At 44.2% G+C, this 25,197-nt stretch overlaps 1 protein-coding gene across 1 annotated transcript; it reads right to left on the bottom strand.

Moving 5' to 3' along the window:
* Positions 1-4,459: 4,459 nt before the first annotated feature.
* Positions 4,460-25,136, bottom strand: LOC136137873 (protein POLR1D-like). The gene is made up of 3 exons (XM_065896326.1): positions 25,069-25,136; positions 20,464-20,538; positions 4,460-4,727 (listed from the first exon to the last, which is right to left on the bottom strand). Exons 1-3 carry the CDS (start codon positions 25,134-25,136, stop codon positions 4,460-4,462), a joined length of 411 nt encoding a protein of 136 aa, XP_065752398.1.
* Positions 25,137-25,197: the final 61 nt, after the last annotated feature.

The raw sequence follows: 25,197 nt of genomic DNA, 5'->3' as shown, positions 1-25,197 counted from the left end.
GTGCCAGTTTAATGTACATTAATTAATTAACTTACCTTTTAAAATGTGTTCCTGTGTGTGAGCGCCTGCTTCTTGGCATTGTTTTCCATGCTGAGAACAAGAGTTTCCGTTCGGCAGACTCTCCTTCTCATTCTCTATACTCGGATGAGCCACGTGGCAGGGCTCAATCTGTGATCTGTAGACATGCCTTTCCAAGGCCTAAGGTAGAGGCAGAGGTAGTGTACTTTCCTTGGACCACAGGGTGTTGTTTATAGTACCACAGAGACCTTGACTCGAAGACTTTTTTTTTTTTTTTTAATTTAATCTTGGCTGCATTGGGTCTTCGTTGCTGCACGCGGGCTTTCTCTAGTTGCGGTGAGCGGGGGCTACTCTTCATCGTAGTGCATGGGCTTCTCATTGTGGTGGCTTCTCTTGTTGCAGAGCACGGGCTCTAGGCTCACGGGCTTCAGTAGTTGTGGCACGCGGGTTCAGTAGTTGTGGCTCTCAGGCTCTAGAGCGCAGACTCAGTAGTTGTGGCGCACGGGCTTAGTTGCTCCACGGCATGTGGGATCTTCCCGGACCAGGGCTTGAACCCGTGTCCCCTGCATTGGCAGGCGGATTCTTAACCACTGCGCCACCAGGGAAGACCCTCTAAGACTTTTTAACTCCCAAACCTTGCTATTGTGGGTGGAAAAAAGACAAGGTTAAATGTGAAGTAACCTGAAATATGTGCTTCACATGGAGACTTTAGTGTCCCCTCGTTATAGTCTGTGGGCTGCTGTTTAACCGCGGAAGCACGGAAGGGTAAGCGTTTTTCTCTTGGATTTAGACGGCTGTCTAAACTGGCCCACAGAGATGCTGCGCCAGCGCAAATGTTCCCTGCCACAGGGCTTCTGCATTCAGATTTCCTCGGGAGTAAATTTTAACCAGTGAAATGCATTGGTTATAAAAGTTCTTTAGGCTCTTAAACTGGCAATCCTTGGGACCTAAGTGCGTTGAGACATCCCCATCCTGTATTTTGAGGGAGCTGAGTTTGGATCAAGTTCAGCATAAGGTAGAAGAAAGAATATAGGTTTTTGATTCAGACAGTCCTGGCTTCCAATAGGATTTCTGCCACTTCCATGACCTTGGGCAAACTTTAAACCTCTCCTCGGTTTCCTTATTTGTAATGGGAGTGATGGCATCTTCTTCATAGGGTTGTAAGATAACCACGTGGACACGGGGTTTTAAAAGGCGTATCTTGGGCTTCCCTGGTGGCACGGTGGTTGAGAGTCCTCCTGCCGATGCGGGGGACACGGGTTCGTGCCCCAGTCCGGGAAGATCCCACATGCCGCGGAGTGGCTGGTCCCGTGAGCCATGGCCACTGAGCCTGCGCGTCCAGAGCCTGTGCTCCGCGGCAGGAGAGGCCACAGCGGTGAGAGGCCCGCGTACCGCAAAAAAAAAAAAAAGGCGTATCTTAACTTTCTCACCGCGCACACACAAAATGGTAACTCAGGTAATGACTGTGTTAACCAACCTTATTGTGATAATCACTTTGCAATATGTACTTCTATCAAATGGTCATATTGTATACCTTAAATGTACAGTGTTATATATCAAATACTGGATATCTCAGTCAAGCTGGGGAAAAAGGGCCCCACAATGTTTGCCCATAGGTGACAGACGATGAATGTTGTTGTCCACGCAGGTTCCCGTATAGCCTGCGATAACTTGTGGGTTTAATACTCGATAGGAAAGTGGCTAGGCTTCACTTTATCTGAGGTTCACCTCAGGTAATGTCTATTCAACAAGCACTGATTACCTACCAGATATTCTTTATGATCCAAAGACAGTGGCAAGACTTCAAGCAGTGACAGATATCATGCAATAATATAAACATGTAAATGCCACGTTGAGTCACATCGATAATTGATGACAGAATGGTAAATTCCACCTAGTAGATCTGAGGCAGATCTATCCAGCCCTCGCCCCCCACCCCCCAAAAAAAATCACAGAGAAATTAAAAACTCCACGGCCACCTTCCAGAATCAGGCCTGAGGAGACGTCCTCAGTACGTAGCCTACTCGGGAAAACTACCCACCCTGGCTCCCTCTGCCTCCATGTATGCGCTGTTCAGAAAGACTGGCCACCAGCAGGTGACGGGACACGGCGGAGACCGTGGCTTCTCATTTACTTTCTTGGAGATGACGTTTTCTAAAATGAGGTAAAACAGAAAACGAATTGTGCTAGCTCGCACTTAGGTTTAACTCCTGCCGCTTTCTAGTGGAAGCGAGCAATGCAGTTCGTAAGCTTTAGGGCCAGACATGCACTTCTGTCTCTACTTGTTTCAAAACCAGAGACTCAGCGCAAACACCTTATTTTATCTTATTTATTTACTTTTTTATTTTTGGCCGTACCGTGTGGCGTGTGGAATCTTAGTTCCCTGACCAGAGATCGAACCTGGGTCCCCTGCAGTGGAAGTGGAGTCCTAACCACTGGACCACCTGGGAAGTCCCAGTGCAAACATCCTAGTTTGCAGATGCCGTGCAGAGAAGTGGCCCAGAGGAGGCCCCACAGTGAGCCAATGGCAGAGGGGGGCTGAGATTCAACCCCCTCCACCTTCTGTCCTGGGCTGGATGATCTCTCAGTACGGTGCTGCCGTGCCTGTTCCCCGCAGACGCAGGAGGTGGCTGGGTTTGCGTCTCAGGACCAGCCCCTCCCTGATATCCACTGTATACATATGGAACACGGATGGATAATTTGCTTTTGACATTTAAACACAGGAAACCATGGCTACTTGTGATGAAAGTTTCAAAGATTCTAGGAAAAATTTCACAAGTGGGACAGTGGATCTTAAAGGGAAAATGGTTTTGTGGAACACTTGTCCTTTACCACGATTGTCTGAGAAAGGTAAGTGTGATGAGGCCAAAGCGCTTCCTTTACTTCGGAGTGGAAGAACATGCTTGTTATAATCATCCCCCTCTTTTAGGAATAGTGAGCTTGCCAGTGTGCTCTAAACACAGAGCACACAGACAGATGATACAGTCCGGTCTTATTTTACTTAATTAGAAGAATGTTTAAAACCACAACTCTGGGCTGTTTCTGATAGATATTTAAATACAAAACATTTCGCATTTTAGCACACGTGATACAGGCTAATGCGTCACTGGATCTGGATCACAGTCACATGAGCCAGATGATTCCTCTTGAATGTCTGAAAGGAAAGGGTGTTTGTACCAAGTCATGGGGTGAGGCCGGGGTCTGGGGGAGAAGGGTGCGCAGAGTGGGCAGGCTCTGGGCTTGTGCCCCTGAGCTTTCGGCTCCAAGCAGACTGAGCAGGTGTGGGACAGCAGCTCGGCGGGGGGAGTGGTACGCGTCCGCCCAACACCCCAAAGCTAGCTTTGCGGATGTGCTCCTTTCTAGTGCTTAGAAAGGGTTTTTTCTCGCTGCCAGGAAGCAGGGAGTGGGGCAGCGTTGAATGATTATCTGCGAGCGGCCAGGCATAAGCTCAGATGCTTTGGAAGATTGGGGGTGGGGTATGGACAGAGAGATTCTTCTTCCTTTTGTGGATGGGGAAGAGGGTGCTTGGTGACATTTTCCTGAGAATGCAAGGAAGAATACAGGTTTGAAAGGTTTATAATTGTATGTTAGAAGAGAGCCACGCCGATATTGAAAAAACGAAAAAAGGCATGGTGAACACACTTTTATTGAAAATTCAGATTTCTGAAACAACCATACTGAGAGTGGCATCGTACGTCTTTAGCTAAATAAGACATAGCACAAAAATCATGTTCACTTTAACTTTTGAAGGTTCTTTTAAAAGCACCACTTAAAACGTACACATTCCCCCCCAAAATTAAATGTAGAAAAACTGCTCTATCTCAGGAATGAGTTTGAGAGTACACACGGAAACCACAGAGACAGTTTTTTAACCTCTGGTTATTGACAGGGAGCATTCATTCAAGAGGGTTTGGAGATTTTCCTACATTGTTTACTTAAAGGACCACAGGCGCAGTGCTATCAGAGTTTCGTGGTCAATTTCTAGCCCTTTTCATAAATATGGTTACTGGCCAGATTTCTAAAACTTAAATTTGTCACCCAAAAAAGTAAAGTGTAGGATTTACAAGTGTTTTATTTTTCGAGAAATTTTGAGAAAGGATCACGAGGGCAGCACACCAAAAAATAAGTGGAACTAGTTTTAATAATCTCTGAAAACTTTGAAGATTTATTTTGAAACCAACTTCCAAACAAGACAGAATAAAATCAATACAAATGTATACTACACCGCCGGAGCAGCTTAAACTTGCCAAGGCATCTTCAGAGCGTTCCCTTTGAACTCTTTCCTCGGAGCCTCAGGTGATCTTCCGCTGTCACGACAGCGGCCCTGCTGGAAAATCCCTCTTGGGTGTTTGCGCTGCCAGCGCGGGCCGTCCTCAGCCCCCTCTCTGCACCAGCCCAGGCCCGGGTGCTGGGACGGTCGCGCTCACCCTGCGTCCCTGCCTCACCGCTTGCTGGATCGCTTCTGGGACTTCTCCGGGCTGCGCCGCTTCCCCGGCGGAGAATGACGGGCAGGGCCCCGAGCGTGGACCCTGTGCTTGTATGGGTGGGTTCTGTGCTTCTGCCGGCTTTCCTCCTTCTGGTCCTGGCTTTTCGCAGGTTCCTCACTGCCCTCTTTTTGTTCGTGGTCTTGCTCTTTCTGGGAGGGCAGCGTGTTCTTAATTGTGTTAATTAGAAATCTTTTATTTGTACCAGCAAGAGGACACTTCATCCTGGGGGAAAAAACAACCACAAATCAAACACTGACTCCAAAGCTGAACCCTCCGATCGTGGCAAGTGCCAAAGAACTGCTTCCACAGGGTCGAGTTTCTGAATTTGTTTAGCTTTCCTTGCATGCCACCTAGTGTAAACTCTGGGCACAGGGGGGAAAACCCAAGACACTTGGAATTCTGGACACAGACTGGCTGGACCTCATCTGAAGACTTTAACCCTTTCTTCCTTGTTGGGACTAACTTTCCCAACAGGTACCACAATGTTATGTATAGGTGTTGACCACAACCCAAATCACCTGAGTCATTTAATAATATCTCCTTACACCATAAATGCCTGATTTGACTAGAATCTGCATTTTTAGTTACATTTATGGTGGCTTGTTTTTAAATATCAAAGAAGAAGGATCAGTCCCTCCCTGAGGAACAAAAAAAGGATACCTTGCTATATCTTGAATACTGGAGCTACATGATCTACTCTAGAGATAAAAGTATCTAAAGAATCTATTAAATGCGATAATCACCTTTTACCCTCTAAAAAACTTAAAGTTTCTATTGCAGGACCTTCTGTTTCAGAGTCTGTGCTCTGTCCCAGAGCACTGTTCACACATCTACCCTCTGGGTGAATTTCTGTGCAGTGTACATTTCAGGGGCTCCCTGAGTCAAGTTCACCCAGGAGGAAGGATGTAACTGGTTAAATCGTTAATTTACATGTTTAGGTATATTTATATACACAGTATTTGTTTTATTTTTCAGGTGTAGTAAACCTTTCATTTTAGAAAAGAAAACCCCACACGGATGAAAACCTGAATACTTCTCTTGGCCTTGAGCCAAGGAGGATGCTCATCCATCCAAATCATGTTACTCAGGGTGGCTGGTAGTAAACAAAACTGAATGCAGTATTCTGTAATCTCCATCTTTGTATCAAACTTTGATTCAAGGAGAATCCCACACAATACCTCAAAAGCAACCCACCAGCAGCCCCACTGCAGTCATTTTCTCGTGGAAGAGACATGTAAGGGGTCACCAGCCAAGTGTCCCTGTTATGGAGGTCAGGCCACATCAGGCAGCCAGAATGGCACTGAATCTGTTAGTAAAAGGAAGAGGAAAGGGGCTTCCCTGGTGGCGCAGTGGTTGAGAGTCTGCCTGCCGATGCAGGGGACACGGGTTCGTGCCCCGGTCCGGGAAGATCCCACATGCCGCAGAGTGGCTGGGCCCGTGAGCCGTGGCCGCTGAGCCTGCGCGTCCGGAGCCTGTGCTCCGCAACGGGAGAGGCCACAGCAGTGAGAGGCCCGCGTACCGCAAAAAAAAAAAAAAAAAAGGAGGAAAAAAAGAAAAGAAAATGGCTCCTGCTGCGAATAAGCAGCTCTTGAGCCTGCATGGAGAGAAAGTACCCGCGAGGTCTCAGAAGTGTGTGCGTCCACGTGCTGGTGTGCTTAACGCTCAGGCTGGGAGGAGTGACGGGGAATGAGCGGCGGTGAGGAGACGGACTCAGGGAGAAAAGGACGCAGGGAGCAGCAGAAGCAGTGGGAACGCTGGGTGGGGACGGCACCGGAGGTTTGGTTTTCTTTTTCTGCTGAAGTTCAGAAGCCACAGTGATGAGCGAAGAAGAAAGGCAACAACAGAGAGCAAAGAAAACCCATGGTTCTGCGTGTGAGGCTGGGGGAGGCTGAGCTTCCGGAAAAGCGCGCCAGCGTGACGCTCCTCAGGGGCCCCAAGGCACAGCCACGTGTACCTCCCAGAGGGACAGGCTCAGGACACCTGTGCAGTTGGGAGGGACGGCCAGGCTCTGACCTCAGTGACTTTACAGGACCATCAGTGCATCGAGGCACGGACCGGCTGACGACACCTGGACCACCGCACTGGCAAGCTCAGCAGAGATTCCAAAGAGCACGACACACGCGTGTGTCACAGAGCAGCACAACTCCGCCAGCCTGCGGGAAGGGACTGCCCTTCAATGCGGAACACAAAGAGCCCAGGTGCCCCTCTTTGCCAGCTGTGGCCAGGGCTTACTGTAGGAGCTAATCATGTTTACGAGCAACGGAGCACCGCTCTCTCTTGGATGGGGCGGACTAGAAACGGCTGGTGCAAAACAGCCAGCTACGGAAGAATTCTGGGGCCTTTTCAGTGCACTGGGTCTTCAGTGCTGGTAAAACTGGTCCGTTCTTGTCTGGATTAAACAAAGAAGGAAGGTGATTACTGCCAGATGGGACAGTAACCCAAGATATTAAAACCTTTGGAAACTGCTGGCGCATTCAACTGCATTTTGCCATCTTCCACGTGAGATCATCTCCAGCACCATGTGCTTGCCTGAGATGGACAGAGCTCCTCCTGGGCTAGAGGCCGGCAGGGTTCATGCTGTGAGTGGGGACCACGTCGGAGGAGGCACCCCTAGCTCCCCGCTGCTCGTGTAACCCGCCGACTCAACACAGGGACCAGAAGCTAGCGTGGAATGAGGTGGTGTTCTGGAACAAAGTCCACACGAAAACCGGCCTTTACATCACTTTTTCACATCGAAGATGCGAGTTTTAATGCTGGTTGTGCCTAGGTTGTGTCCGCCTTCAAGGTGAAAAGTCAAGCGTGGCTTGGAGAGAACTTGGTTTACTCGGGTGGGGGGAGGAGTGGGGAAGGAGGTATGAAAGCGACTCCCCCAGATACGCCAGGACACATTTTAGAAATGGTGACAAGTGCTCACCCACACTCCACTGATAAATGAGGCAGGACAACGAGATTGGGGGGCCGGGGAGGGGGGAGCAGTTGAGGGCAGATGTGAAGGGACATGTGGCAAATGATCCCATATAAAGAAAGTATAAAATCTGCACTGAATATATTCAAGCATAAGGAGAATAACATCAATGCTGAACGTGAGGAAGCCCCTGGCAGAGAGCGGCTCTGGCCTATAATGTGGTCATTAATTTTGCGGAAGCTCACCGCCAGTTGTCCTACGGCTACAAAGTCATACAACACAGTATACACACGTGCTCTGGAATCATACTGTCTCTTAGGCCAGACCTTGGGCATGTTAAATAATCTCCCTGTTGTCTCTCATCTGTTCAATGGGGACAAGAGTGACTTATTTTAGGGGACCGGATGCCGATCAAAGGAGCGAGAATGTGCTCAGAACAATGCCTGACGCGCAACCAGCACTTGGTAAAGGTTAGCTCAGTGCGCGGCCTCCTCCTCCGACTCCATTCGCTCTGTGACGGTGGGAAAGTTACTTAATGCCTCTGTGCCTCGCTTTTCTATTCGCAAATGGAAGCAATAGAGGTATCCACCTACTGCAAGGGTCTAACGAGATAATGTGCAAAGCTCTTAGCACAGGGCCTGGCATATGGTAAATCTTCAATGAATGTTACCTATGGGGCTATGATTTCTTATGCATAATTCCAGAATTTGAAAACCAAGTTCTTTTTCTTTCTTTCTTTTTTTTTTTTTTGCGGTACGCGGGCCTCTCACTGTTGTGGCCTCTCCCGTTGCGGAGCACAGGCTCCGGACGCGCAGGCTCAGCGGCCATGGCTCACGGGCCCAGCTGCTCCGCGGCATGTGGGATCTTCCCGGACCGGGGCACGAACCCGTGTCCCCTGCGCCGGCAGACAGACTCTCAACCACTGCGCCACCAGGGAAGCCCCCAAGTTCTTTTTCTGATACGACAACTCGTTTGGCAGCCAGACCTGGCCTAACCTGACGCTGGGCCCTTCTTTCTACTCTGTATCCCGTTTGAGGGAAGCGTTCATATGCTTTGCTGAGGAAATGATCATGTGTTGAACGAGTACCATTGGGGTATTCGTTGTGCACGCTGTCTGGGCTATAGTACCTATCTAAAGTGTGAAAATATCTAAATTTAGAAACTTATCTGGATCCAAGGGCTTTAAACAAGGGATTGTGGACCCATCTTATTACTATTCACTCTCCCTTCATGAAAAAGAATATATATAGCACTCAAGTTAATACACCAGGGATTTTTCCGTGATGGAAACTCAAGACAGCTAAGTCTCAAGTCACCTGGGATAATAAGTTAATCAAGAACAGAGAAGAATGTCTGATGTTTCTCCATGAAAAAAAAAATGATGAAAAAATGAAAAGAACCTGAGCCATCAAGAAAAAACGAATAAGATGTTTTACAGAAATGTTCATAAAAATGGTTACAACTTTAAAGTTTTGGTACTTCAGATGGTTAAACTTCTGTATCTGCAAGTTTCACTTTCCAGGATATCTCAATTCTCCATTGATAATCAGAGTCAGTGGGCTACTGGGTAGTACCTCTCAGCTTATAATTTGCATTTCCTAATGGTCTGTAGACTCTGTTTGTAGATGGTCCTCGGGTATAAATAACACTGAAGGCTGGAGTAAGTGGGTGATCTCGAAGGTCCTTCCACTTTTGAGTTTCTCCGCGCACGTTCTGTATGTTGGCCCTTCAGAAAGTGACCCTCCTCTCCTTCATCAAATTAGGAAATTATTTCATTGCTCTCTGTCTCCTTGTTTCTCAGCTCTCTTTTAGTGCCATGTTATTCTGTGTTTGAGATGACACAATAAGCTAGTGTTAGATCCTCAACCGCCTTAAAGCCTTCTTTATATCAGCATCGAGGCAAAAGCCTGAGCCCTGCGGCACGGGCACAGGCCTGGCTGCTGGGTGGGTCTGTACCGGCTTTGTCCCTGGCCGCGCCCAAGGATGTGGGGTGGGGACCACAGGAGGCCACAGGATGGGCAGCTGCTTTCCTGTGGAACTCTGACCCCAACTCTGTTGACTTTCTCACGCTGGCTAGTTATTTTTGTTTTGGGTTCATTTTTGATTTTAGAACGTTATACTAGCTCATGTGGGAAGAGCCAGATTTAAGGTACTAACAACAGAAATGGATATAAAACTCTAAAGAGAATGAGACTGGTTAAAACTGCTCTAGAAAGTACCCATGACAGCACTGTCAGACTCTGGAGCTGGCATCCTATCCACGTTAAACCTGACAAGTGAAGCGAGTCCCTTCACTTTCAAAGCTGTGAGCCCAGAGGCTGAGATGAAGGGCCCCGCCTGCCACGGGAGAGATTAAGATGGGCCGAGGCCAGGGCTCTAAGCTTTTTAGTCTTCTTTCCCTTTTTCTCGAGTAGGCACACTGTGTAACTGTCATTTGCAAAAATGAGGCTCTTTCTCCCCACGGGTATCATACTCAACTTATGAAAACCAGTAAATTATAAAACAAATCTAGAGAACAGAAGGGGAAGGATAAATGCAGTTTCTTTTTCTTTCTGATTTTCATACTTCTGTCTCTGCTGCTGAAGGACAGAGGTGGTAACAGCCAACATTCTGCAGATACAGACCTGCCACGTTTGTGTCTAAAGCAGTTTCATGAATGTGACCCCTCAAATAGTGACACATGACCACTAGCCAATAAGAACGACGACAGCGGTGTTGCTGACACTGACGAGCAGTTCCCTGTGCCCTTACGTCACCAACGCCTCACTTCATCTCTCCGCCGTCTCCCCTCTTACAGATGCACAAGAGGCAAAGCACCTTATCCAGGCTCCCAAGCCAGAAGGACATGGAGCTGGGATTGGAACCAGGGTCCGCCTTCCCAGCACCATTCCAGCTGGGACAGAAGGAGCAGTTGAGAGAAAGGCACCTGCGGAGTAAGCAGATGGCCCAGAGCAGGCAGGGAAGGAAACCGCAGGTGAAAAGCTGTCAGCACGCCGGCCGCCGGGGCTGCTCCGTTTGGGACAGACTCCTAGAAACAGATCTAAGTCGGCTAAGAGCGCTGGCCGTGCAGGAGCCCAGGTGAGTCTGACACAGACAAGAACAAAGGCACCAAACTCCCTGCACACACGTGACTTGGAGATTTGTGAAGTACATCAGGCTGTGGGAAACTATGGTTCCTCTTCTTTTGTTTAGGGAAAAAGAGCCTTGGGATCGTGGAAGCCGGGTTCAGTGCATTGCGCCCCGATTCATTCCTTTATTCTACGGCCAGAGCCCTTTCCACGCCAGCAAACGGCATTTTATCTTCCATTCTGCACATTGCTTTGCATGATCACGGATGTACGTCTGAAGTAACAGCCACAGGAACTAGCACACCTACACTTCCAACACTCCAAGGAACCAGGTAATACTTTTGATCTGCTGCTGTGGTTGGTTACGGCTCATCTTGTTTAACACGCCACGATCACCGTAACCACCCACGGCGCCGCGGGTTATACTTTGGCAATCAAATGCCTTAGCCATCTGAGAAGGTCTTTTATAGTGTTTTAATCCCCACAGCGACACTGTTAATCCTTAATTACACTGCATACAACAGGCCTGAGGCAGGTTTTCAGTATGCTCCGTCTCCACCACTACACCCAAAAGTAATGAAAAATCGTTGACATACGTGTACATATATATCTGCAGTATTTATTTTCAAACATCTGAGAATCTTTCATATGTAAGGCACTATGCTAGGTCCTGCAGCAAAAATAAATACCAGGCTACCTGTCTGATGCTCTTTAGGAGACGGCCAGGAGGAACAGAAGGTGTGACCAGGCGAGGGTCAGAGGCGGGGGTATGAGTAGCGGGGCCCTGGGATGGACAGGGCACGATCCCTGGCCCCCTGCTCCCTCTGTAGGACAGGTCGTTTCTGTAGCCGTGTAAGCCAACGAGAGCTCATTCAGGGCTCCCAGATCCACTTTCATAAGCAGACAGGAAGGGGATGTGAACGTGGGAAGCAGGGGCAGGACACACGGCGCTGTGTGCTGACAGTAACCACAGAAGGGGGGCTCTAGACAAGAAGGATCCGTGCTGGTCCCATCGGCAGTTAACCAGGACTCAGGAAACCTCTTCGGGCTCCACGTTCTTTGGAAAGTGGAAAGTAAAGGCTCTGGATCTCCGCGGCCCTGCAGTACTGCCGGGAGCCTCACTCACGAGTCAGGCTGAAACTCGAGCCCTCCCTGCCTTCTCCGCTGGTTCCAGCATGTGGTCTGGTGCTCAGCTGCAGGCCTGTCCGCGTGCACCTGTACGTGAGCAACTTCAGGGCCAGCATTTTACGTGAGGCTTCCGTACCGCTGCCTGTGCCTGGCCCCTTAATACCCCGACTGGTACTGAGTGAATCTACAAACGCATAAAAACACCACGTGCCTCAGTGGAGACTGGGGCAGTGATCTGCTTCCCAGTAATCAAAAGCTGATTACGTAAAATGGAAGGAAATGTAGGTGTGCTCCCCCTTATCACCAGATTGACCTCAAGCCAAACAGAAGAGCACCCAAAACGCCACTCCCCTTAAAACAACTGGGTAAAGAAAACTGAAAAATCATGTTGTCTCAAATTCAATCTTTGGAAGTTTTGGTACCAAAACATAAGCCTCTCCAACGTATAAGGCTGAAATCCTACAGGCAGTAGACTCAGGCATTACGCTGGGCAAAGGTCAGCTGAAGTGGACGTGACCAGAATAAAAGCAGCTTTGTAGACAAGGAAGCTGAGCAAATTTCTGAAATTTGTGCTTATAAATTCCTTTATGTTGACTGAAAGGAAGTCACATGGGCCAATATTTCAGCTTCTCTGAGGCTTCTGTCAAGAACAGCTCCTCAAGAGATTCTTTTGCTGAAATACATCCAAGGAAGTATATAGCACCAAATGGTTTCTTTCTTTACACTACAGAAAACGGCATCCCGGTTGCATTTCCTTTAGTTCAGCAATCTCTTTCTGGCAACGGCTCAGCTACCTCACTTAAGATCTCTCTCATGCAGTATCCAAGAGGAGGAAATAATGTCACTCACTGTAGTTCAGTGTCAAATTTTAAAGCCAATGTGAAGATCTTTGAGATGCTTAGAAACGCAGACCATCGCCCGCTAGTAACTGACCGATTGTCTGCTCCTTTGGGGTATCCGTCCACTTGACAGGGATGGGTCTTGGGGCTCCTGTGGCTGGCCACCTGGCCACCTGTCTGCTCCTGGGAGGAGTGTGGGAATGCTCCCAGTTCTGCAGAGCAGGTTGGTATCATTCTTTTTAATAAATAGGGATTAGCATAGTGTTTTTCACATCGGCGTGCACTTTAGAATCACCTGGGTATCTTTTTAAAACCCCAAAGCTCAGGCCATACCCCTACCTAATAATCTTTGATGGTGGGAAACTGATACTTGTATTTTTGGAAGCTCCTCAGATGGCTTCAAATGTGCAGGTAAATTTGGAAACCAGGGGGTTAGTGGGTAAAAGTTTTCTTCACACACACACGCACGCACGCACTTATGTAAACAGATGTAGAACCAGGTGTTCCCCTGGAATGAGCAGGATGGGAAAGGCGTTCTTTGTCCCAGCACCGTGGGCAGAAGCAAGTCATGGGTTTCCTTGGACCGGACCTCCCTTCACAGCCCGTCCCTGCTAGGTGTGCCGGACCAAAAGCTGCCTCAAGGAAAAGTTCTGTGAGACTGTTTGAGCTGCAGGGTGACCTAGCTGGGTATTCAGATGTAAGTGAGCCGTCACTTCAAGGAAAACAACTCTCGGTATTCACTGCTGAGATAAAGCTGAAGCTTGCAAACGAAAGAAAATTAGACTTCTGGGAAACAGTGACCTTGACAGTTTCCCAACGCTTAAACGACTTTTCTGATGAGATCAGTGGTGATGTTAACAAATGTGTTTTTAAAATATTATATAATGAAAGGTGTCAACATTTGGAGGAGCTTCATATCTCAGCGAACCAATTTCCAGATGACCGGTTCATGATATTACAGAACCATGCATGAGTGGAAGATCCAGTAGAAGTGCAAGGTAGACCAAGGGATTTTACTGTAACAGCATATGAAAAGTCCACATTATTAAAAAGAATGTGAAGAAACTACCACTTGCTGAGGTTACTTGCAAGTAGTGATGCAGTATAAAATACCACAAATTTCTGAAAATGCTGTTCAAGTACTTCTTCCTTTTCCAAATACGTATCTGTGTGAAATCAGAGTCTCTTCATATACTTCAACCAAAATAACATATTACAACAGATTGACTGCAGAGGCAGACAGGAAAATCCAGGTGTCTTTGATAAGCCAGACATTGAAGAGGTTTGCAAAAATATTAAACAGTGCCACTCTACTGAATAGGTAAATTTTTGCAAACATAGCTATATTTATAAAAAATATATTATCTACGCATGTAACATGTTTATTATTTTTAAAATAAATCAATAAATACTTTAAAATTGCTCAGTTTTAATTTCTAATACAGTAAATACCGATAGATATATAACCCATGTAAAAAAGTTCTGTGGGGTCCTCGGTAATTTTCAAGAGTGTAAAGGATCCTAAAGACCCACAAGTTTGAGAACCACTGTTGTGAGAGTTGAAAAAAAACAGCAGTGTCAACAGGAATGCTCGCTTGTCTTGTCACCTCATGGGAGAGTGTGAGTTTCCCATCCTGTTCTCCCAGGATCCACCTCTTATAAATCTAGAGTCATCTTACTTTGTCTGCCAGTTTCTACTCTCTTTTCAACATCCTTCTCCCGCCCTTCTTGGGAAGAGGCTGCTAGTTGCCCCCCAATATCCGTTCTTCCTTTCTTCTGTAGTAAAAGAACCTCAGATTTTATCTGGCACATAACTGACTGAGAAAAAAAGACTGAGTTCCTGGCCTTGTAGCTGGTGTAGACATGAGACTAAATTCTGGCCAATGGGGTCCATGTAGAAATGGCACAGACAACTCCTGGGAAGTGTGCTTGAAGGGGGTGGGGGCATGCCTCTTCCTCTTCTTCCTTTCTGCTAACTAAAGTGTGGAAAAGAATCACACCCTTTGGTTGGGAGATTTGGAAAACTGGAAGGAGCCCGGGTCCTCCATAACTCTGGAACAGCCAATCTAACTGATATGATGCCCAGAGAGGTGGTCAGTCAGTACCCGACAGATCTCAAGCTGGCCTGTGCATATGGCAACTCTCCTCAGGAAAAGCAGAGCTGATGCTGACAGACTAGTTCTCTGACCCTCAGAAAGTTCTACCGAGCCAGTAAGTGGCATTAAGGTTGTCAGGATAAATGACTTCCATCAGGAGAGCTGCCTAGTAACAAGTGATCCCCTTCAACATTCCTCATCTGGCAAGAACCCTGACTGATATTTTCCCGTCCACTTGTCAAGTCATCTGAATTTATGATTTAGCTTTAGGCCGATTCTTTCACAAAAGGTATTATATTAAAATGGACCAATGACTACTGTCAGCCCGATCAAGGTCCTGCCTTACACCAAAACCCAAAGCAGCCTGCCCCTACCAAAGTTTGCACGAATCTAATTCGTATTAGTAGGGGCACCTTATCTCTCCTCTCTTAAGGACAGAGGGCTGGAAAGAAGATAAGAGAAGTAAGAAATAACATGTATTGGTGAAGACGTGAAGAAAATGGGACACTTGTGCACTGTTGGTGGGAATGTAAATTGGTGCAGCCACTACGGAAAGCAGTATGGAGCTTCCTCAAAAAATTAAAAATAGAACTACCGTATGATCCAGCAGTTCTACTTCTGGGTATTTATCTGAAGAAAAAGAAAACACTAACTCGAAAAGATATCTGCACCCACGTGTTCACTGCAGCTTTATTTACAACCACCAAGATATGGAAACAAGCTAAGTGTCCACTGATGGGTGAATGGATAAATTGTGGTATAAACATACAATGGAATACTATTCAGGCATAAAAAAAGAATGAAATCTTGCCATGTGTGGCAACATGGATGGACCTTGAGGACGTTACACTAAGTGAAATAAGTCCAACAGAGAAGGACAGATACCGTATGATCTCACTTATATGTGGAGTCCTAAAAAAAAAAAATCAAGCTCATAGATAACAGAGAGCAGATTGGTGGTCGCCAGAGGCAGGGGTAGGGGAGTCAAGGGGTCAAAAGGTAAAAAGAAAAAAGCCAACCACATAGGTGGTTATATACACCAAGTCAGGAGATCTGATGAATCAACGATTAACTGGAGCAATCAACCATTTAAATCTATGTTCCTCCTTAGTTAGTTCCAACTAGAAAAAAAAAGGATATGCTCATTCTTGTAAATACAACTTCTAATTTTTTTTTTTTTTCGGTACGTGGGTCTCTCACTGCCGTGCCCTCTCCCGCTGCAGAGCACAGGCTCCGGACACGCAGGCTCAGCGGCCATGGCTCACGGGCCCAGCCGCTCTGCGGCATGTGGGATCTTCCCAGACCGGGGAACGAACCCGTGTCCCCCGCATCGGCAGGCGGACTCTCAACCACTGAGCCATCAGGGAAGCCCACAGCTTCTAATTTTTAAGGAATTATAATTCTGTCACTGACAAATAAGATTTGTAACTGCAATTTAAAAATAGCAATGTCATATCTAAAAATCTTGTGGGATATTTAAAAATATGGCATTTAAATTTATACATGAAAAAAACTGTATTTGAGGAAAAATTCATAGAAATGGTAGAAAACGTTGACCATTCAATGAGTATCCTTTGTCTGAAATTGGCATTGAAACTGATATTCACTCCACCTGGCCTGGTACATCTAGAACACTTATTTATTTTAGTCCAGACCAGTTAGATGGCACTTCATATGGCAATAAAAAATCCAAACAAACGAAAAAAGAAGTTAAGAGCAGATTTAACTAACATTTAGTAACTGACTGCTCCATGCCGGGAACTACGCTGAGTGTTTCCACATCCATTATCTCACCAAATTTTTACCGTATCCTAGGAGGTCGCTATTTCACTGAAATCTAAAATGATTACAAATGTTACACAAAGATTGACTCACATTGGATCATTTCATCTTATTATACCACTGCATCCATAAATACATCAGAATGAACTTCTGAAAGATAATGGCTTTTAAAAAATAAAATAACAGGGCTTCCCTGGTGGCGCAGTGGTTGAGAGCCCACCTGCCGATGCAGGGGATACGGGTTCGTGCCCCAGTCCGGGAAGATCCCACATGCTGCGAAGCGGCTGGGCCCGTGAGCCATGGCCGCTGAGCCTGCGCATCCGGAGCCCGTGCTCCACAACGGGAGAGGCCACAGCAGTGAGAGGCCCGCGTACCGCAAAATAAATAAATAAATAAATTAATTAATTAATAATAACAGCAATCCTATTATCACACCTAAAAAAAAAATCAACATCAATTCCTTAATATCATCAAATACCCTTGTTTCAGTTAGTTTGGATAAGGATCCAAACAAGGTATACACGTAGATGTGTCCCAAATCTATTAAGTCATAGGATACTCCTCCTCCTTTTCTCCTTGTAATTCATTTGTTAAAGAAACTGGTTTGTTTGTCCTGTAGAATTCCCCATATTTTTGTCATTTTATCTCTATGATATCATTTAGTATGTTCCTCAGACCTCTATTTCCTGCAAACCAGTAGTTCTAACTAGAGACTTGATCAGATTCACGTTCAAGTTCTTTACAAGGATGTCTCATAAGTGGCGGTACCCTCTTCCTATTGCATCTTCTTGTGGTATAAAGACTGATGGATGAGTCCAGGTGTCGTCAGCCTGACCCACTCATCAGAAAGTTCCCCATCAGCTTCTCATCTGATAGATTTAGCAACTGTTGATGATCTTTGCCTAGATCCAGTGTATCATTAGGGCTTGTAGAATAATGACATTCTTTTTATTTTTAAATCAGGTTTACTGAGGTATAGTTTATACAAACTAAAATTTATCCTTTTAAGTAAATAGTGTGATGAGTTTTGACAAATGTGTGTAGTCATGTCATCATCACAACAGTCAAGATATAGAGCATTCCCAGCACCCAGAAAAGTTCTGCAGCAAATTCAGTCCTTCAGCCCCTACCGCCTGGCAACCGATGGGTTTTCTGTCCCTATGGTTTTGGCTTTTCCAGAATGTCATATAAATGGAATCTTATAATGTGTAATGTTTTGAGTCTGGCTTCTTTCATGAGCAAAATGCTTCTGAGATTCATCCATGCAGTGTGTATCGGTAGTTCTGTTCCTTTTCGTTATTGATGAGTGTGGAATGTATGGATGTTACAACTGTGTATCCACTCATCAGCTGATGGTCATTTGGGTTGTTTCCGGTTTTGAGCTATCATGAATAAAACTGCTATGGACATTACTGGACAGATTTCCGTGTGGGCTTACATTGTCAGCTCTCTGATAGGTGGTTAGAAGAAGAATTCTGTATGGTGAGTGCATATGTATAAGAAACTACCAGTTGTTTTCCAAAGTGGCTGTATGGTTTTACATTTCCACCAACAATATGTGAGCATTCTCGTTGTTCCAAATCCTCCTCTTTATCTGGTGCTGTCAGTCTTTTTTTTATTTTGGCCAATCTAGTGCCTGTGTAGTGAATAAGTAACTGTGGTTTTAATTTGCATTTTCCTGATAACTAATGATTTGAGCATCTTTTCAAATGCTTATCGGCCAATTTGATATCATTTTTGGTGAAGTGTTCATTCAAATCTTTTGTCCATTTTTAAATTAGATAGTTTGTCTTGTAATTGAGTTGTTATTCAAGTGATGATAATCTTACTCTATAGTCCTACATTTAACAGTTGCAATTCTATAAGGAAGTTTTCTTTCATCAATTATTTTGTAACTTTGAAGTATAACTTGTACAAGGAACAGGATAAATGCTCGGCTCTTCCTCACTATTTACCAGTTTTATAATAATTTGGCCCCTTAGCCTCATCCAAAAGCTTCTTGATGTGATTTTTATTATGACCTTATGGATTTTAACATATTTTAGGTTATCTCAATCATTATTGCTTTATTCTTTGATAATTAAATTATCCCATCTTTGACTAGTGGGAGGCCTTTCACGTTGGTTCCTGTGTCTTTCTGACATGACTACAGTAGTCTCTGACAGTTTTACTTTCTGATCTGATAAGATTTTCTGGCTCTTCTTATACATTTCCTGTCTATGTAGTAAACAGTGTGGTCTTGCCCACAGAGAGGTCTGGCCTTTGCCCTGGCTTCTGGGAGGTAATATCAATTCTGGGAGGCAATGTCATACCTGATAGAAACGTCTTTGTTTAGAGTGGAGCTGGCCACAACTGATAGTCTTACAGGGAGGGCTGGCCATGCCAGAGACACACCACATGATTGAGGGTGGGAATCTGGGATACTGTGGTATTGGTCAAACTGGAGACTGATATCAACCATGTGAGCAATCAATCATACCTAAGTAATGGAACCCCCCAAAGAACTTTGGACACCGAGGCTCAGGTACGCTTCCCTGGTTTGTCAGTATGCCAAGTGCATTGTCACATGTTGGTGCTGGGAGGGTAATGTGTGGGTCCTGACTCCACGGGGTGGACAACAGAAGCTTTGTGTCTGGAACCTTTCCAGACTATGCCCTTTGCATCCCTTATTTTGGCTGATTTTAATCTGTATCCTTTCCCTGTAATAAACTGTAACCATAAGTATAATAGCTTTCTGTGAATTGTGTGTGGTCTAGCAAATTACTGAAACTGAGGATAGTTTTGGGAGCTCCCGGAACTTGCAGTTGGCATAGGAAGTGAGGGCAGTGCTGGAGGCTGTGACAGCTAGCTTGCAGTTTGGCTAACTCCAGGCTAACGGCCTCAGGTCGGCAGCCAGTTACTTCTCTAAGGATCTGTCTTCTTTCAGTGAGAAATGGAATTATATATACCACAGTAGAATTTATACACCACCCCTGGGTGCCAGGGATACTCACTGCTACTGAGTGGATGGTCATTGTTTCCAGGACTTTTCTGTGAACAGAGCTAGAAAAGCTTTTCTCTCTCTCTTTTAAAGAGAAAATCTAGCACAACTTCATACTGATATTTCCAATTAAGATTTAGGAGTACAGATTTTTATATCTTTGATTTTATATTTGTATCTTTTACACTGAAATTTTTGGTATCTATGACAAATAAATATTTACTTATTTGCTTTATCCTACTATACAATATTTTCAGAAAAACAATATCAACAACGTGATAACTGGAAACAATTTAAGATTTCTTTCTAGTTCTTTTTTGCCTTTGGAAATACAGTCAAATTTCAGATCACCTGAAACAGTTCCTCCATGTGTGGCTAAGCCATCTACTAAATGGCTTATTGAGGTCCATTTATTTTATGTTGCTTGATTTTTAGGAATTGCCTTTGCCCTCTTATTTCTTTAACTTTGACTGAACCTTGTTTTATATTTGACATAAACCCTGTGCTTGGTTCTAAGAGTCAAATCCACAGAGATCTAGCTTCTACTCCTGTCCCAGTTTTACACTTCACACGTTTTAACGGCCCACAATACTCCATTAGAGTGAATTTAAATTGTGGATAAAAGACCTAAGCCAGCATATTTATTGGATGAGAATGCTATCGCTAAAGTAACGCTTAGAAGAGTAGACTTGATTCTTAAGGTTAAATTCTTCCTTTGTCTGTATCATTAGGTTTTAGTAAGCTCTGTTTTGTATAGAAACTGCAATGGTAAACGTTAGTGCTACACTGCTGAACTGTCACAAAATCAAAATACTTAAAATTATAATTTACTGAGGACTGTAATTAAGATAGAAGTTCTTAAACAATGAACACTGACATAATAGTACTGTCACTCAGGTGGCCTTAGGTACAGCAGCGTCATCATATCTCCTGGGGACTTGTGGACCAAAGGGTGACGACACCATGACAAGTGTTCTCTGTTCTCACCCCTCTGCCCACTTCCGTGGCTGCAGCCCTCAGCAGTGTCCCTGCTCTACCACTTACCTCTGAGTGAGTTCCTCTACGTCCACGGTTCTACATTCCCTGTATATGCTAAAGAAAACTTTTCTCTTAATATATACATGAGTTTAAATTTTAAGGAAGATGACTCAAGAACTTACCAGCCCATAGGTCCCATTGTTTCTGCTCTTGTTTTCCCACGTTTTGCCTCTTTAAGGAGTTCTTCTATTGCTTTCCTGGTGGGAAAAGGGAAGAAATTTGAGAGAATTTTAGTCACCCCACTAAATTCTGAAAATCAATTTGTTCCACGTATGTGATCCTGGGAAAGAAGGAGCTTTTGAAGCATTAAACTTCAAAATGGGGGAGAAATTTTAAAAAATGTTTTAAAATGGTTGATAGTTTTGAATACGTAAAAATTAAAAAGAAACCTTTTCCATATAGGGGAAGAACACTGAAGAGAAAATTAAAGGCAAAATGACGAATTATATCCATATTAAAAATGTTCAAACGCACTATTATTCTAAGAAATACTAATTAACCCAACAACGATGAATCTGTTTCTGCTCATCAGTTAGTGAGGGAGTGGAGAAATGGATATTCTTTTCTCTACCAACAGGGACTAAAGCTGATATAACATTTCTGGAGAACAACTGGAAACATGATAAAGAGCCTTAAAAATAAAACATACATGTCGACCTAAAAATTCCACCTTATTCTAAGAAAAATTCAACTAAGTATGCAAAACCATATGTACAAGGATACTCATTCAAAAACTTAACAGCTAAAGGAAAAGAATAGAAAGCTTAAACGGTTACTAAAAAGGGATTGTTTAAATAAATCATGGCATATCCACACAGTGGAAGATTAGGCAGTTGTTAAAAATGAAGACAGATGCTTGGCACAGCAAGACATTCATAACATGTTAAGTGTATAAATCTGGGAACAAAAGAGTGTGTATAGGATAATTTTATTTTAAATTTATTTACATGTACCTATTGCACAGGGAGACATCTGGAGGGATGTTACCAAAACGATAAGTTCTGGGCAGATTTTTAGTTTTTTGTTTGCTTCTCTGCATTTTGTTTTTTCTAGAGTGAATCTGTATTATTTGTGTAATTTTTAGAAAGAGGCTTTTTAAAAGCCTAGAAGACATATTTATCAACCATACTCTGAGACTTTACCACATATAAGATCCTGTGCAAGGTGTCATGGGTAGTAAGATAGGACCATGGTCATCCCTGATTTTAATATTACCTATGATATAGCAATAATAAAGTTAAGAAAAAGAGAGGGATCACGTTGCAAACAACAATAGTCCAAAGACAGAACTATAATTCTAATCACAAAATTGGAAACTTTTAAAATAATTATAAATATAATAACAATAATATAACATTATTATAATTGTAATAATTATTATAATTGTAATAATTGTAAAAAATATAATTATATTATTAAAATATAATATAATATCAATAATTATATATTGATTCTATATAAAAACCTTTAATTACACTCTTACAGTACTACTCTAGGTACAATTCACATAGTCCTCAATGATATTACCATTCTGTTAGTTTATAAGAATGTTTTATTTTATACTGATTTTTATTTTATCAAAGCATGCATATAGCTTAAAGAGAAAAATATTATTTAAAGACTTAAAATGAAATACAGCAGTCTTCTGCATCAGCCTTCCTTACCCACCAAAAAAACCAATTTCAACTCCTTTTTATCTGTTTCTCCTGGTATTCACCTCCATATTTCTAATAGTATTCTTTCAAACTATTCCACCACCCTCTTCATCCTCAACAGATATATCTGGCTATTTTTCTATGATTTACACAAGTTTTAATAAACTTCTATTAATAGTGAGATCTTTAAAAAAATGCCATTTCAGCTAACTCAGCAGCTGGACACTTTCTAATCCATCCCGGGAGGGCCCACGGATGGGCTGATGAAAAACTGAAACGCTGACCAGCTTGTCTGCTTCTTGTCCCTGGACTCAATCAGACCAGGTGTCATAGCCCAGCCTCCTGGTGTCGGGGATACTAAGTGCATGTGACACCACATAGCCTTCTTCCATCTCTTTAAAATAATAATACATCCTATGGATGTGATCTGAGGGCTTTGTCTCATAGAGTATTTCGGGAAAAATTTATCCTCTCTGGCTCCAAAACAGAGATCCTTCTTCACCCTTATAGATGTAAGCAAAAAAACCCAAAGGGTAAAAATATGCCAAATACACCCCCACCTTCCCATCAGTTAGAGTGGTAGCTTTCAAAAAAACAAAAAAGAAAACAAGAAAATCAGTCATCCTTGGATCCACCCGTATGTCCTCTCTCCTGACAACAGACACAGTTAAAAATCATCAGTGAAAGAACCTGCTTGGGCAGTTCCCCAATTATGAACAAACTATGTATCAGTTACAGATGAAGTAGAATGCATTTTCCCATAAAAACTGTTAAAACGTTTGCCCAGCTTTCTGGACATGCCTACGAAAGCCAGTTTGTGTCACGCTACAGTTGGGATGCTGTACATCTGCAGGAAGCAATACTCGGTCAAGAACCATGCCGAGATCCTGCAGGCCTAGCCTAGGCACCTTCCAGAGCGTGAAGTTGGACGTGGATTCTTCTGTAGTTGTGATTTCACTGAAAACTGTCTCCAGTGCTGTGCTTAACTTTCTCTGCCGTGATTAAGGATACCTTCTGACTTACAACCACAACCCAAGAGAAAAGAAGGTGTAAGTATGAGAAAGACTGCCTGGGGTGAACCAGTTCGCCAGTGATGAAAGACGGTGACAGGTCGGGAGCAGACAGGGCAGAACCCAGGCCCAGCAGACTGCCTGCGACTGAGGCGTTTGTTACTGTTTGGACAACTCACGTTGTCACGAGCTTTATGGTTTACAAAGCACTGTCCCATCTGAACATGACAACATAGTCATCACGACCAGTGTTCAGATGAGGAAGGAGGTACTGGGGACACTGAGAGCGGGGGCTGGAACAAAACAAAACAAAAGGACCCGTGGGTTTAAGGCTACCTGCCTCCATCTTCCTATCATAGTTCCCGTCTCTTCCACAAACATTTGCACGGCAAGTCCCAGAGGAGCCCTTTTCTCATTATCATTAAAGGGCAAAAAATAAAGTAAATGCAAAAAAAAAAAGCCCCGACAGAGCTGCCACTGCTTCCGCACTCATTCAGAGAACTGCAGAGGCAGAGGAACGGAGGGCTGCTCAGACTTTGTCCTAAGAATGTGGGGCATTCGCTGTGTCCCACCCACACTCTGCAGGAGCTCCTTCTGCAGGGCTTTCCTTCCAAATAGGAAAGCAACTTCTAGCAATCATGTGTTCTGTCCTTGAAATAACAACATCACCTTCAAAATCAACAGGAAAAAAAATTAGAAAGTCAGGTAGTTTTCCTCACTCCTGTAGCCTCTGTTGTTTTTTCGGGAACTCTCGCTAATGAATTCTCGGGTAAGGAAATAACAAAGTCAGTTTCTACCACACATTATCACAGAGGCTAGATACTTAAATTATCAAAGATTATGAAACATCGGCATCATGAAACAAGATAGTTTTTAATGAGATTGTGAAACAGAAGTGTAAACTGAAATTAAAATACAGGAAAAGCAAACAGTAGGAGAATATATAAGAATTAAGTACAACAAGGACTTGAACAATTAAATTTCAGACACAGATTTAAGTACCATAATTTTTATGCTTAGATCCTTTAAGCATCTTAAAGGTTTCTTTGTAAAACAAATCCATTGTATTAGAATAGACAGTCCGGTGCAAACAAGAAGTCCCAGAAAGCCAGGTCATTAAGCCAGACAGTTTCCTGGGCACAGGAAGAAGCTACAGTCGATTTTCAATGATCCATGGGTGTATTATCCACAGCCAATTTTCCATCCTAGCTCAGCTTCTTCAGGCCTGCCTGTTCATCCCATTAGCCAGCTGGTACATGCTAGTACAACGTACACTGATCATAATAGCAGCTTAAATAAAACCTGAGTGGGAACACAAATCTGGTGCTAAATCGCCTTAAAATCCAAAGTCAAACAAATTAGTTTTGAGTTATCTGGGTCTGTGGTCCTTTATATTCACATAAATCAACTGAGAGTTAACTGTATCACTATAGTGAAAGGGTAGCAAGATATTTAAGGCAACTAAAATGAAACAACAGAAATTAAATAATGAAGAACACAAGAAAACGAGATTTTTAAAGAAATAATATCAGAGAAGCTAAATGTCAAGTAATTGCTCAAAAAAAGACCTCAACATATACTTTCTTGAGAAATGGTGAAGGAAAGTGCTATGGACTCAATGTTTGTGTCCCTCCCTCCCCAAACTTAGATGTTGAAATCCTAGCTCCCGATGTAATGGTATTAGGAGGTGGGGCCTTTGGGGGAGGTGATTGGTGCCCTTATAAAAGAGACCCCAGAGAGCTCTTTCCTCCCTTCTGCCATGTGGGGACACAGGGAGAAGATGGGCCCTCACCAGACACCGAAATCTGCTGGCAACTGGCTCTCAGACTTCCCGCCTCCAGAACTGTTAGAAATAAATGTTTGCTGTTTAAACCACTTAGTCCATGGTCTTTTTATTACAGCAGCCAGACAGCACATTCGTGGGCCGTAGCTTTGCTAGTCCAGAAGCCCAATTTGGCCGGGACAGCGGCTGGACGGCAGCACCGTATCTGCCGTCATGTGCATGGGAAGGTTTGCCTGGGCTGTACCCTGCCCAGGGCTCTCCCTGCAGCTACGTCCTCACCACCGGACGCTCAGGTCAGAGGTCACCTTCTCCACCAGCCCTTCCTCATCTCCCCACCGGCGCCTCATCGATAGATATTATAAAACCACCTTTTCTTTCAGGCCGATGTACCATACTTCTAAATATTTA

This window comes from Phocoena phocoena, chromosome 18 (genome assembly GCF_963924675.1).
Source record: "Phocoena phocoena chromosome 18, mPhoPho1.1, whole genome shotgun sequence".
Taxonomy (NCBI): Eukaryota; Metazoa; Chordata; class Mammalia; order Artiodactyla; family Phocoenidae; genus Phocoena; species Phocoena phocoena.
Note: the sequence above shows the minus strand (reverse complement) of the source record. Positions and strands in the feature narration are given on the sequence as shown.